Raw genomic sequence first — 16,167 nt, forward strand, 5'->3', positions numbered from 1 at the left:
TGGTAAACAGGACAAATTTGTATTGTTAAAAATATACATTTTGCACTTTATAATAGCTCAACTATCTTAAATGCTGTAAATCTCATGATATTTTGAGTATTCTAGATTTTCTTATATATAAAATATAAGTTAGCTAATAATCTTAACCGCACAAATTTAGTTTATTAGTTTACAAAAATTTTTTTAAAAGTATTTTTACACACTATTGCTTATTCTTTACAAGTTGTAAAGTAAAAGCACTTCTATTCTTTAAAATAAAATGGAATACAGAGCAGATTATTGTCAAAAAAAGTAAATCTTCTCACTTTAACATAGCTAAAATATCTCAAATGCTGTAAATTACATGAATGAATGTTAAATTTATTTTTGTAAAGATTTTATTTTTAGCTCTTCTGAGCCAAAGGCTCAAAGAGCTAATGCTATGGCCATTTGTGCGGTGTGCGTAAACTTTTTTAGAATATGGGCCTTAACTCAATAACCCCTTGGCCAATTATTGTCAAAGAGCTAGGTTCACTTTATGTATAAAATGGCCCTGTCCTTATATCAATTAATTGACTTTCACCCTCTGTCCCATTTCATATATCAAAATAAAGTAGAAACTTAGTGCTTTCACTTACTATGACCAAAGAACGAGTGCACTTATGGGCCCCGGTAAAATGTGAAAAAATGAAGAATCAAATTAAGCATAATTTTTCATCTCAGATCATTAATTGATATCTAAACCATAAGATTCAAGAAATTTTATCGGTGAAATTCATGAATATACAAAGAGCAAAGCCATACAATGTGGTAGGGGTCAGCCGACATTCATGATTTTCTATAGTAAATCGAGGACGGTCATTCATTTCAAAGCTTTTGTTTACTGTCAGCCTAACGTTGTACAAACTTGTGCGAACGACAAAAAGCGCATTATACATTTATAAAACTTGTGTGAAAGTAGGAAATTTGTACAAGATTAGGCTTGTACTTAAAATACTAAAAATGTATGAAAAGTTCAATGTTTTTCCTATAGCAAACGAGAGCTATTTACCTGTATGACCTTTGTTGAACCCACCCGTGGAATAAATTACTTAAAATACCGGTAGTCACGTGAGTTCTACCCAGGTAAATATTCCTCTAAGGTGCTCACTGTAAAAGATAGCCACGTTTTGTATCATTATATCGAAGTCGTGCCGCATACAGAAGTTTGTATGTATTTGGTTTATGAACACGGAAGGGTTAGGAGAGTTTAGTGTCGTTAAAATGTCATCATACATAAAAGCGTCAAACATTTTTAACATTCATGCAAGACAATGGTATCGGTAATGAAAGCCACCTAAATACACTTTTTTTCATTTTAAAATTTCAAGGAACTAATGTTATTACTTATATTATTATTTCAAATGCAAGCGTGCAAATTTCTTAGTTTGATCACTATGGCTACAGGCATCTATACAACATCGATTTTTTTTTCTCAGGTAAAATAGCGAAAGATTATCATTCGGAAAACGCACATGTCAATGATCCACCATCAGATTGTTCAAGTGTCAGATTTAAATGTCTCCTCCCCTTGATTTAAATAAACGAAACTCAAAATAGGTTCGGTACGACTTTTCCGGATTTGGGGTATCTATAGGCATTTAAAAATCTTCATTTCTTTCAAAACTATGCTGATTTAGGTGATGTTTTAACATGATTTTAATTAGAAATATCCACTTGTGTTTAACTATTACCAAAAAGAACAATTTGGTAATATCTTCTAAAGTAAAACGGCACTGAAAAAGGGCCCATTAAGCATTGCTTAAGGACACTTGTCCTTTCTTTTTGAGAATCCATGTATAGGGGAACAGGCTTTGAGAAAATGACAACCTTCAGAAAAGAATTAAATATGAGCACAGCCCACGATCCAAAAATTAAAATATGTTTTGTGATCTTCAGATACAGATCTTTCATTATATAATTGCATATTTTAAATGGGAGGTTGCGTTCTATAAGAAATATTTAAAAAATGCCTCGATTTTTGGCCATTTTTAAGGAAATTTACAGGATATGGGAAAAATGACGCATTTTATGACGTCATAATGCATTGACTAGAGAAAAAAACTTACGTCATGTTCAATAGATACACGGTCACCAAGGGTCCAAGTTATAAATACTACATTTTCAACCAAAACTGAGAAGTTTCGATTTTTCAGAAATTCTCAGGGCCAAAAAAGGCCCCAAAAGGCTCCTTGCTCTTTGTCACAGGGTATCCTTGGCCCAAGGGCTTCTGTTTATACTAAAACAGGGGTTGTGACCCTTAAACAAGGGGAGATAATTAGGAAAATAAAAACAAAAGTATTGGTTGCTAAAAAATCTTCTTCTCAAGAAGCACTGGGCAGATTATCACCAAACTTACAAAAAAGGATGAGGATATGTTGTAGATTAAAAAATGTTCAAGGCATTACCCTGGGGCAAAGGGCGTGGTCTGAAGGTCACTTCAAAGTTGACAAAAATTACATTATATTAAAATGTTGATATTTTGCTTACTATAAGGACTAGGATCATCAAATCTTGTCAGTTGATGCATCTAAGGACCTCATATCATGTTGAATAAAAAGTAGGTCACGGGTGACCTACTTTTTAAATTTTGCGACCATTCATTGTCAAAATGGTTTAGAGGCATATTTTGAACAATTTAAGGCCTATGATCATCAAACTTTGTCAGTTGATGCATCTTTGGTCCTTAAAGTACATCAACTAAAAAGTAGGTCACATTGACCTACTTTGTGAATTTTATGGCTAATCTTATTCAAAACAACTAAGATTATTAATTCGAATACTGAGAGGTTTAGAATCATGAAATCTTGTAAGATGATGCATCTTGGGGCCATAAAACGTATTTTTTTTAAAGTAGGCCACATTGACCTACTTTTTGAACTTTGCAGGCATTCGATTTCAAAGTGTTTTAGATGCATAATTTGGACATTTAAAGGCCTATGACTATAAAATTTTGTAAGTTGATGCATCTTAGGTGCTCGAAAAACGTCAACTGGAAAGTAGGTCACCGTGACCTACTTTTGAAATTTTATGGCTATTTTTAATATTTAGGGTACTTTTTGGCTTAGAATCATCAAAATTTGTCAGTTGATGTATCTTCGGTCACCGTGACCTACTTTTCAATTTATATGACCATAATTAAATATTTCGGGCACTACTTGATGCATCTACTGTTCTCTCGACTAACAACTTTTAACGATAGGCCTGAATCCTATAGTGCATGGAAACACAGTTTTTTGTGTGTCACAAATGAACTTCAAGTGATGGACTCAGAGCAGATGGATCTCCTTATCAAGTATTTGGGGCCTGAATCAAAGAAGCATGCTATCAGTATCCGGATATCAAACATAACCAACATTCCTAGAGGACTACAGAGGCTGTGGGAAAGGTTAGATGAACGCTATGGTGCGCCAGAGCATATTGAAGCATCGATAAGGGCAAAACTTCACAACTTTCCAAAGCTCGGTAATAAGGATTATCAGAAGCTCTGTGATCTTTCAGACATTCTCATGGAAATGCAGTTCTTAAAAGAAGACCCCAAAGTCTTCGTAGAATTCATAAAGGATATAAGCAAGGTGAAAAATGACCCAGGATTCAACTATGAGCCAGACACAAACAGCACCAACAAATTTGCTGCTCCAAAACTATTAAGTTATGCAAGAAACAAGGTCAATGTGAACAAGACAGGTGTCGACGTAACTGCTCCACTTGAACGTTGTATCATCCACAAAACCAAACATACTCTAGTCGACTGTAGAGGATTCCGGTCCAAGTCGGTAGAGGAAAGGAAGAGACTCTTGAAAGAAAACAACATATGCTTCAGATGTTGTGCTTCTAACACTCACAAAAGTCGCGAATGCAATGCTGTTATCTCATGCAAGGAATGTGGAAGCAAGCATCATACAACCGCTCTGCACCTTACCAGAAATGACAAATTGGTTTCTATGGATTCTAAGGCAACTCATCAAGCGAATGGCGGGGAGGAAACCAAATGCACCCCTAATTCATCATTAAAGGAGAACGGCGGGGAGTCGAGGGGTAACGTGATGTCCAACACTGTGTCAGAGGTCAACTCAAGCTGCACCGAGATATGCAGAGAACCTTACAGTGGAAAGTCGTGTGCCAAGATCTTGCCCGTTCATGTGTTTCATCGTGACAATCCACACAAGTCGGTGAAGATGTACGCAGTAATTGATGATCAGAGCAACCGCTCATTAGCCTCCCCAGAATTCTTTGAGTTGTTTTGTGTGAAGGATAAACCACAGAACTACACCATATCAACCTGTTCTGGCAAAGTTGTAACCTCTGGAAGAAGAGGAAAGGGGTTCATTGTTAGATCGATAGAAGAGTAGTAAAGGGTACATTATACAGTCAACATTTTTTTTTTTAAATTAGGTCAAGGTCATAACTTTATGTAGGTCAAAGCCCAAGGTCATAACATTTTAGGTCAAAGTCAAGGTCATACCATTTATCAGTCACAAACCTCGAGACATATTAGGTCAAGGTCATATTATTCAACAGTCAATGACTATGAAAACATGTCAAGGTCATAGCATTCAACAGTCACTGACCTAGAGAAATTGATCGCAGCTTATAAAAAAAAAATGGAGCAACGTCAAGATTCAACGACAAACTGGAAATTTTTGGGAGCAAAATTACCCAAATCTGAAATCGTTTATTTCTGCCAGATCCTGTTGGTTTATATAATTATCGTTACCGCAATTGTAAATCTTTCTCTTCAGACAGAAAACACTCGTACGGAACTATGGGTGAGCCTCCTAAGCAGTGCGATCGGTTATGCTCTACCTAGTCCCACACTTCAAAAGTGATGTCGATGTATGTAATTTTGTCCTTAGTCAATTTTGCTACAGTCTCAATTAAAAAAAATTATTTCTGACAATCAGTAGCCACCACAGAAATATAGTAATGTTTAAAGCACAGCGAGTAGAAAAATCTCCGAAAAAAACGTGCAGTTTAGAGATTGCATACATATAATTTACATTCCTTACGAGGAGCGGAAAGGAGTTTGGATTGAACATGCTATAAATAGAGCTCATTTTAAGAGAAGAATACAACAAATAGAGACTGTTTTATCACCCATATTACTTCAGAAATTGGAGCAAAATACTGGAGATACTTAGTGACTGTGAAATGTACTTTGGAAAAAAAAATATTCACAGTCATAATTTAAGGTTAGGACACTCTTATGTGACTGTGAAAATGTTTTACTAATCAGAACATTATACAGTCAATTATGTCACTGTATTTGATTCCTATATAAACTCGGGTATAGAAGGCATATATCACCAGTTCTGATTTCGCCTGAGAGGGAGCACAATATTTTGTTTTAACTCTACCTTACGCAAGAAGATGGAGCAAAAACATAAAGACATTATCAAGGCAAACTACTCAACTCTTGTAAAGAACATGATGTCTACCCATGTTGTTGGACATCTTTTTGCTTCGGGAATTATTACAGATGAAATGAGACAACAGATAGAGGCTGAGAAAACTAGTTATGATCGCAACAGAAAGTTGATCAGCATCATCTTACGTCGAGGAAAAAGAGCTTTTACAGGACTTAAAGTTGCATTGATGAAAGCTGACCAAAACGAACTCTCCAAAGTTTTGATTGGTGAAGACAGTACAATGACCGAATACGAGAAGAAGCTAGCCACAGCCCGATCTTTGGTTGTGAACATGACGGAAAAACCAAATTTAAGCAAAGAATCGAAGAATAAACTCAACAAACGCCAACAGTTGCAAGAGCCACGATGTCGGTTTAACCTGGATGACTTTAATGACCTTTTTCTGACCGTTACGCCTTTCAAAGGAAATATCAATATTCATATTCGCCATTTTACAGTGTCCAATGGTCGTTTTTTTCCAACCAAGAAAGGGGTTACATTTCCTCTTGCCCGATGGCTGAAATTTGAGTCACTTCTACCAGAAATAGCAAGTTACCTACAAAACACCAACAGAGATGGAGAAATGAAATGGCATATTGGTGGGGGTGTTTACGTATCCCTAAATCCTATTTATTCCACAGTGGACATAAGACACTTTTGGAAACCAGTCGACGCACAGGAACCAATACCAACCAAGAAAGGCGTTACTCTAAACACACATAAGCTGATCAAACTATTAGAAGTTGTTGATGAAATGAAAGAATATGTTCCCGAGCTTAATGACGTAGAACTGTGTATGTTGAGTGATTCACATCAAAACCAACTTGGTATGCTAAGTTGTCCGGAGTGTACTCCCTTTGGATTCGAATCCCAGGTTGACAATGTATCCCTAGAATGCAACGTCGATGATGTACAAGACTTACAAATAATCGAAAATGACATTGAATAATTTAAATCTTTATAAAATGCTGACTTTGATGTACTATATTTAGTTACATGTTTACGTACTCTGTATATGTGCATTTTTTAAAAATCATTTAATAAAAGTTTGTATATTAAGATATATCTGCGTGGTTATTACCTTGGTATTTAAGAGAACACAAATAGAAGTAAAAGCTCATTTAGATCCAGTATGTCAAAATACACGGATTACTTGAGAAAATTATACTACACGCCTGGAAATCCTGGTGCTTTTGCAGGTCCTGAAAAGCTATACCAATCTGTTAAAAACGATGGAAAACACAAAATTGGAAGAGAAAAAATTAGACAATTTTTGAACAATGAGGACCCCTACAGTCTGCTTAAACCTATTCGTAGGTCATTTCCTCGTTCGAAGGTAGTTGTGGACACGATTGACTCTATGTGGGACGGAGATTTGGCTGATGTTAGCAACATTTCTTCTCACAATGATGGTTTTCAATTTTTGTTTGTGTTGATAGATATATTCAGTCGATTTTTGTTTGTGGTGCCTTTGAAAAATAAGCACCATCAAACCATTATTGATAGTTTGAAAAAAACTTTTCAAACAGGACGAAAACCAAACACATTAAGAACAGATAAAGGAAGTGAATTCAAAAATCGTTGGGTTAAAGCATTTCTACAAAAAGAGAATATCAGTAACATATACACTCAGAATGAAACAAAAGCAAATTATGCTGAAAGAGTTATTCGAACTATGAAAAACCTAATGTATCGTTATTTTCTTAAAAATAGAACTTATCGGTACTTAGACGTTTTACAAGATTTAGTCAAAACTTACAATAAGCGACCTCATAGATCTTTGGGTGGAATAACACCCTCAGAAGTAAACCCTCAAAATGTCGACGAAATAAGATTATCTGCCTATCTGGCTGGAAAAAAGAAGATTCGCTCTGATTCCAAAAATATAGAAAATCAAAACAAAATGGTGAAGAGTAAACAGAGAAAAAAGAAAATGTCAACTTTCAAGTTCAAGATAGGGGATAATGTACGTATATCTCAGATTAAACACCCATTCCAGAGAGATTATCAACAAAAATGGACGGAAGAATTCTTTAGAATAAGTCAGCGTTACAAGAGGGAAGGAATTTCTGTATACAAAATAAACGATTTAGCAGATGACCCAATAGATGGTACTTTTTATGAATCAGAACTTCAAAAAGTTTTCAAGTCGGATGACATTCTGTATAGAGTTGAAAAAGTTCTTAAGAAAAGACAACGTGGAAAAAACACAGAGGTGTACGTCAAGTGGGAGGGTTGGCCTAAAAAATTTAACTCATGGATTTCAGAGAATTCTCTTGAAAAAAGTAAATAAATAGAAGAACCGAACAAGAAGTTGCTTTATTTAAGATGAGCGTTCGTATGATACTGACGTCAACAGACAGTTTGGAATATTTTGACAACAAACCAAATTGTTTTAGGGTTCAACTAAATAAACAAGTTCAATTCGATGGGTACTGGACAGTAGCATTGACGGAATTTAGCACATAAAGCTGGATTTCGTCCAAGAAAAAAACGGAAGTATACGTGTGCTGTGATATTTGTGAGGAGACTTTTGTCGGTGGTAAAGAAGTGTCCCTTTTGAGACGTGTGTTTCTAGGAGAGAAAGAGGGTAACATATGTTACACGTTACCATATCATATCCCAGTAAAGATAGGACAACTACAACAGATCTGTATATATATAACAGATAAAGACAAGAAATTAGTTTCATTCTTAGACGGACCTGTGAGTGTGACACTTCACTTTAAGAAGTTTCCATACGTCATATAATGAACAGCCAGACTTATGTGAGCGATCCTAGAATGTGGGAGGCATTCTATAAAAACATGGCCGAGAAAAAATTCAATCCTTATAAATATAAACCAAAACAAATAGGAAGGGGTGTACGAAGTCACAAATCTTACGTCATTCCGATCCGACCTCATTCAGAGTTTCAAACTCCAGACAATACCCCCCTTGTGACCCACGTAGCTGCTGTGGAAGAAAGAGCAAAATCAGAACATACGAAGGATGTCAAACAGGGTGCCCCATTTGTCAAAGTCGAAGGAGGTATAAAAAGACCCCATTCTGAGATTACTGTCATTCGTGCAAAGAGAGGAAGGAAGTCAACTTCGCAAAAGCCCGTAAAGAAGAGAAATTATATACCAAATTCTGCAAGGAAAACGAAAAAAAAAATCTCCTAAGAAAACGAAACTAATTTCTAAAGAAAAGAAAAGGGTGGCTTGGAAAAAATCAAGAAGCAAACAAAAACCAAAAGAATTTAAGATCGATAGTTATAAGAACATATTCAAAAAGTAAGGATGGCTTTTTTAAGTAATGACAATAAAGACATTGCTCAGCCGATGGAACTTTCTTTTTTTGCATCACCAACAAATCAAGTAGCAGTGGAAAAAGTCTACTTTACGGAAGCAAGACCAATATCTAGCATAGGGGTGGCTGATACCCCAATCGAGATTGTAGTCTCTGGTTCTGGAGCTGAATATATTGATTTAAAAAGAAGTAAATTATACGTGAAAGCCCGGATTTTAAAAGCAGACAGTAATGCCTTAGCAGCAAATGAAAAAACAGGAATCATAAACTTGCCTTTGCAAAGTATGTTTTCTCAGATGGATGTTTATTTAAACAACAAATTGGTCTCTTTCAATACCAACAACTATCCTTGGAAGGCTTATTTGAAAACTGTTCTGTTCAGTGGAGAAGAAGAATTATCCTCACAGAAGCAATCAGAGTTATATTTTAAAGATGAGGGAAATCTTGCAGACCCAAATGCTTACAATGGAGGGAATTCCGGGCTAGTATTGCGGTATGGCTATACACAACAGAGTCGTGTTTTTGAGCTTGAGGGAAACTTAATGGAGGACATATTTGATATAGATAAATACCTGATCAATGGAGTAGATATCTATATCAAACTATTTAGATCCAGTGCCCCCTTTTTAATTATGTCTGATGCCACCACTCCGGCATACAAACTCGAATTACTTGACGTTGTGTATAAAGTAGCCAAAGTACGAGTAGATCCAGGCGTTCTACTAAACCACAGTAAACAGTTGGAGTCAACCCCTGTAAAATACATTATTTCCAGAAATGAACTAAAAATGAACACTATTCCTAAAGGATCTACTGAGTTTTACTGGGACAATATATTTCCACAGGCAGTACCTGATCGTATCGTTATAGGTCTGATTGACCAAAAAGCTGTAAACGGTGATTATACAGCCAATCCCTTCAATTTTGAGCATTTTAACGTATCCGATGTCGGAGTATACGTAAACGGCGAAAGCGTGCCAGGACGACCTTTAAAGACAGATTTCACAGCGGGACATTTTTTGTCGGCCTATACCCGATTATTTGAAGCATCGGGAAAGTGGAATAAGGATGCAGGGCTGGTTATAAGTCGGGAGAACTTTAAGGCCGGGTATTCTCTTTTTGTTTTTACTATTGATCCATGTGGATTTGGTGAAGAATATTTAAACCTAATTCGACGAGGAAACACCAGACTTGAACTGAAATTCAAACAAGCAACAACTAAAGCTGCCAATGTGTTGGTATTAGCAACATTTTCATCTCTGCTAGAAGTTGACAAATCACGTGAAATCAACTATATCCAGCCATGAACTCAAAACAATTACTTAATATCGTACTAGATGATCCGTACTTAAAAGAAGTTGTGAAAGGTGTTTATGCAAGTAATACGTTACCAAATACCATACCACATTATCCGTGTGCCTACATAGTAAATTCACAACCTTTGCCCCTTCCCGGAGAACACTGGATAGCCATTATAATACATAATGCACTGGAGGCGGATTTCTTTGATAGTCTTGGGAAATCACCGGCTGATTACAATCAAGATATAAGGAATTTTATATACATGAATTGTACACATTGTAATTTCAAATCTATAAGACTTCAACCGTATAACTCCAATTTGTGTGGTCTTTATGTACTAGTTTTCATAATTGCGAGATTGTGTTTTAAAAAATCTTTGGCTCGTATATATGCATTATTTTCAAGTAATATTCAATCCAATGATAGCTTTGTACGTAGTTTCATACATGAATATTTTTTGTCTAAATAAATTAGTTTTATAATGGGGACATCAGCTTTGATTTCATTACATTTTTGTTTTTTTTTTTTCTTTATTACTACCTATACCAAGGACATCTTGAATTTTTATTATTATTTTGAATTATATATATATATATGTGCTAATTTGCTATAGACACAGTATGAAATAAGACGTGGAGAAATAAACATGGAAACAGATATTGTGAATAAGTGGTGGAACACGAAATCCTTACTTCCCTTTTCTGCACCCTCCACAATTTTAATATGTGGTAGCACACAAAGTGGAAAAACATATTTTACCAAACAAATGTTACAAAATGCAAACTGTATGTTTTCGATGCCTGTCGATAAAATTATTTATGCGTATTCTGAACATCAACCGATGTTTGATGAGATGGTTAAATCTATACCGACCCTTTCTTTACACCAAGGCTTACCAACGAAGGACGACATAGAACAATATACAGAGGGTGTGAATCATACAATTGTGGTTTTGGATGATCTCATGTTACAAGTTGCGCAGTCTCAAGACTGCGTACATCTTTTTACGGTGACTTCACATCATCGAAACGTTACAACTGTAATGCTTTCCCAAAATCTGTACCCTCCGGGAAAATATGCCAGAACAATTTCCCTGAATTGCCTAAATGTTATATTGTTCAAGAATTATCGTGATTCTCGACAGGTAATCACCTTTGGCTCTCAGATACTACCAAGTCAAGTACCTTATTTTAAGGCAGCATATGAATCTGCCACTCGTGCGAATTTTGGCTACCTTCATGTTTGTCTGGAGCCTACTCAAAACAAAGACTACCAATTAAGGTCTCGCATTCTACCGAGTGAGGACATGATTATCTATCAGCCATTATAAAAACATTTACTGAATCTTTTTGTTTCATTACACAATTATGAAGCAGAGAGTAGAGAAGCATAGAGCTCTATTGGAGTTTCTTTTGTATGCAGACAATGTACAACAGAAGATGACAGTCAAAGTACTGACCAACGAACAATACGATGTCCTCAGCGAAATAGCACTGAACATTTATACAGGGACCTATCCATTACCCACAAAGTATATAAACCAGTTAAAACCCTACGAATCTTACATTAGATTGCTGGGATCTAGAGAAGTCAGTACTAAAGAGAAAAAACGGATTTTACTGAAACATATTCAGCTAGTGTCACTTTTGTTGAAACCTATAGTGCGATATATTCAAAAGAAATGGCGAGAGAAATTATACTAGTGCCGAAGCTCAAGTATGACCACCTTCTTAAAAAATCCGACAATGTTGGGAACAATTTAAATCAGGATACCAGTCACTCGAGGAATGAACCCAAACTATTCGAACATACAGAAGATCAAAAACAAAATCCTGACCAGTTAACGGAAAAAACGGATTTGGTGCAAACAGGAAATGGTTACTTACGTAGGAATAAAAAAGGTTGGGAGACCTCCAGGTGTTTCCAATACTCGACGCAAGAGAAACATTCAATGGCTTACATACTGAGATAAACTGCATGATATAATTAAAACAGACATTATACAAATTGTCACATAGTTTTATTATTATGTTTACTGCAATATTCAATAAAAATAATATCAGTTATAAACAATTGGGTTTTTTTTTCTTTAGAAAAATCCAAATGGCAACGTGTCCAAATTGGGTAGAATTCGTCTTTTCGTATAAACCATTTTATAGTTTTTTGCTTCTCTTCGGTTTAACAGTTTTCGCTTTCTACTATCCCTAGATATTTTACAGGGATTGATAATTTCAATCTGTTTTGAAGTACAGATGATTGATTTAATTGCATCAAAATTAAGCAGTTTTGAGTTTGCCCAGTTAAGTGTAAAACCTCGCACTTTGCATTCTTCTTTCCCTGATATGCGGTATGCATAATTTTTTGGCCCACCCGACACAAATTCCACAATGTGCCTTTCTTGTGCAGATATCTCATTTGTTAGTTCCCCAAGATAGTTTCCTATGGGAAGGTAACTCAAATCGTCTGACTGTTTGGCTTTGAATATGACGCTGTCTGTATCAAAGTACAACACATTCTCATTTAACTTGTCGAGAATACTATACAATTTCAATCGAGCCCACATTGTAGTGAAAGAAGCCAAGAAAATATTTGTTTTATTATTGAATGACGTGAAAAGGGGGCTATTACTATATTCTAACTGAAGTATGTCTCTGGAAACAATGTGAAAATTGTGGGGGACTTTGGTTGGGTCTGAGAGTATTTGAAAAAAATTCTCAGCTTCAGACTCGTGAATAAATATAGATTGATTCATGTCTAGCCTCTGACCAAATTTCCCCCAGAAACTATTTAAACAAAGTTTTGCTAGACAGCGTAAACCAGGATTCTTCTGAATTTTTTCATAATCTAATTGTATGCCCTCTTTTTCTCTGTATTCTCTTGTGTATTTACGTTTAAACTCTTCTGTGACACACCCAGCAGGAAAACCAGAGGCTTCCTTTTTATTTTTAAGGAACATGTTAACATACTGGGCAAACAGGCCTCCCTCACATGACTTTTCGTCGTATTTTGACGATTCGGAAAAGTGATACACCTCATATATTTTTAAGATTTTATACCCTTTGGACGTTGCCATTTGAATTTCGGGGGTACACCACGTGCCTATAATAACCCTGTCTTCTACAGAACAAGTGCATTCTTTCTGATTTTCAGTGTCTGCACATTTTCTACACAGTGGAAACTTTAATTTTCCTTTGGAATTATATGGGAGCACAGGGTGATACAATCGTCTCGGTGGAAGTATTTTGATTTTTGCAAGTCCAAAATACAGGGATAAGTCCTCAAAATTGTCAGTAATGATAGTCGGATGGCCTGTAGGGTATCGACAATATTTATTGGTCCAAGGATAGAGACTGGTGAAGTCATAGTATTGAATGGTTTCGCCTTTCTGGGCCTTGTAGTGCAGTTTGATGGCATTCGTGCGACCACCAAAAAAACTGTCACGTGGGTTTAGTCTGTCCTGGAGATCCAAGTTCAAAATGAATTGTTGCAATTCTAAGTTTTTGTTGAGTTGATACTTAAACTGATGCTCCCATATTGTGACCACTTTATACCCCAGATCTTTGAGTTCTTGCTCTCTCCTTTTTGTCATCGTAAACAATTCGTCTATCGTCTGATTCGTGGATGGTAGTTTAGTTTTATATCGATCGTGCGGGAAACATGTGCGACAGCCATGAAACACACAACCTAACCCCAAAAATCAAATACAAATTATTTACTTAATTCATTCCACCCTCCCCTTTCAGTTTTTTTTTTGGGGGGGGGGGAAGGGGCAAATTGGCAACAGACGTTACATAAACAACATTTTTCTTACCGTAGAATTCGTAAATGGTTCCCATTCCGTTTGGAGTCTCTGTAAATCCGTCACATCTGTAATTAGTGCCCGGGACACGGTATTCACCCTCATTCAGAGCATGACGTATGAAAACAGGTTTCCCCCGTTTTAGACTTTTTTCCATCAGCCATTCTAACCACTGAATTGAAACTTTGCTGTGGTTATCTCTTTTTGTGTAACCTTGGGATGGTACAACTGCAATGGGACTGGTAAATTTTCGTTTCCCTATCTGTACACTTTCATCTTTTTTCAAGTCAATTAGGGATTTCCACTCACCATCAATAGAAACTCCCTGTAATCCACTCTTACAATAAACATTATACCATTCAGTCTCTAAACCCCTTGTGATTTCTACTTCATGCTCTTCTTTTAAAAAGAGAGTTTTAAAAATCCCCATGCAGACGCTTGCAATGGTCACAAAATCAAAGGGGTCTACTCCCGAAGTGGTGCAATTCTCAATGGTTCCGTCAGGTTGAACAATGCAGCTCTTAAATGTCGTAACATTAATCATGAGATTTCGAAATTCTAAACATCCTCTCCTCAAGATGTCGACGTCTGAGCGACAATAGCGTAACATTTCGTCTTGAAAGTTAAATGTTTCATCACTCTTCTTTGCATGCCATTCAGCCAACTTTTTCCGCTCTTCGGATGACATAAAATCATATCCATAATACTTCAATGCTGGGTAAGGACCCACATATTTTTGATTTGCTTTTGTATTGAACAAATGTGGAAAATAACCCTTGGAGAGCTCCTCCAGTCCGAAAGCTTCCGGTATTTTGGCTAATTTCATAGGTAGAAAATTTAGGGAATCCAAAAAGGTAAGGTTTAATTTTTGTGAAATGTGCATGTACATGATTTTGGAACCACTGTAAATAATCTTGCTTGGTCGTATAGAATGACGATCTATGAGAACTTCTAAGATGGGATACAAATCAAAACTTTTTGCATTATGAGCAATTAAGAATGTGTCTCTGCAGTGTTTCTGCGTGATATAGGAACAAAACTGTTCGGCTGTGTCATCACCATGGAACACCTTTTCCCTGTATCCACAAGTATCTGGACAAGGGGAATGAATAAAATTGGACTTACGTGTCTTAGAGCATTTTCCACATCGTATTCCACAGTTTGCGCATTTTGAGTCCGTCTTTAATTCCTGTTTTTGGCATTTATGACACGAAGTTTGCAATTCAGCAAAATTAACTTTGTGTTGTGGAAGGCCACATGACGGATCTTGACAGTTTTGACACAATCTGCAATCTAAACACCGACGTTCTTCCTTGACACATTGCCGAGATCTTATGCTAGATGGATTATACCCTTGGTCACACTGAAAGTTGTCGTCCTGACGCGTTTCGAAGTCGTAAAAGATAAATTTCATATTTCTTTTTTCTATATCTGATTTATACGACTTTTGATAACAGTGGTGGTCTCCTGTTTGATATTCTCTGCAATTAGGACATTGCCACTCTTGACACACGTGTTTTTCGGGAGACCGCTTACTATATTCTAAGGTAACTCTGCAAGTCTTACACTGGTAGAATAATTCGCAGGGGGGTGGAATGTTGTCATTTTTTACCACTTTGCTTACCTTGTGTCTATTGAAACACTCAAGTGACCGACACACACGTCTGCAAGAACGACATCCTAATCGGATATCCGTTTCTGGACAGTGATCATGCAAACACACGTCACAGGAGGTCGAACAGGAGTGTTGGTATTTTTCTTTGTATGGTTTTAAACAAGTGTGACAAAAATACGACTTTTTAAAAAAGCCTTGTATATTTGCGATGCCATGCCAATGTTTTTCCTTTTCCGACTCCACGTGATACAAATAGAGGCGGGGTTTTCCTTGGTCGTCCGTCACCCTGACAAACTTGTTTCCTACTATAGACGACACGACGTTAATACAGACATCGAGCAAATTTTCAAAAGGTTCTATGTCATTTAAACCCAAATACCTCGTGGTAGGCACGCCAGCTTTTTCACAAAGCTGGATTGCCATCTCTGTTTGCATTTTTCGACGAGATTTTTTTAACATATTGTCATAATATGATTTTGGGATAGCTTGATGCTTGATTGCATGATCTAACATCGTTCCTGTATCACTCCCGATTAAGTGGCGCCATGTATTGCCGTTTACTTTTCTGCACATTTTAAGGTAACAAAGGCCTATTGAGATAGCCATGCAAAGATTGTTATCGTTTTCCACATAAAAAATTGCTCTTTTTTTTCATTAAACTATTCTCTGGACCAAAAAGGGATGTAATAGGTAATTTTGTTGCACCCCCACCCCCTTTCGGCAAATCAATTGAC

General features: G+C 36.4%; 3 protein-coding genes across 3 annotated transcripts; all 3 read left to right on the top strand.

The window, feature by feature from the left end:
• The first annotated feature begins 5,388 nt into the window (after nt 1-5,388).
• On the top strand, nt 5,389-6,375 carry LOC133200003 (uncharacterized). The gene has a single exon (XM_061335774.1). It carries the CDS (start codon nt 5,389-5,391, stop codon nt 6,373-6,375), a length of 987 nt encoding a protein of 328 aa, XP_061191758.1.
• Nucleotides 6,376-6,558: 183 nt separating this feature from the next.
• On the top strand, nt 6,559-7,719 carry LOC133200004 (uncharacterized). Its single transcript, XM_061335775.1, has one exon. The coding sequence runs from the start codon at nt 6,559-6,561 to the stop codon at nt 7,717-7,719; it is 1,161 nt and encodes a 386-aa protein (XP_061191759.1).
• A 988-nt stretch (nt 7,720-8,707) lies between these two features.
• Nucleotides 8,708-10,024, top strand: LOC133200005 (uncharacterized protein F54H12.2-like). The gene has a single exon (XM_061335776.1). The coding sequence runs from the start codon at nt 8,708-8,710 to the stop codon at nt 10,022-10,024; it is 1,317 nt and encodes a 438-aa protein (XP_061191760.1).
• The last annotated feature ends 6,143 nt before the right edge of the window (nt 10,025-16,167 follow it).

The sequence above is a fragment of the Saccostrea echinata genome, unplaced genomic scaffold, assembly GCF_033153115.1.
Source record: "Saccostrea echinata isolate AGI-Se365-2 ecotype Australia unplaced genomic scaffold, CSIRO_AGI_Sech_v1 ptg000036l, whole genome shotgun sequence".
NCBI classification, from domain to species: domain Eukaryota; kingdom Metazoa; phylum Mollusca; class Bivalvia; order Ostreida; family Ostreidae; genus Saccostrea; species Saccostrea echinata.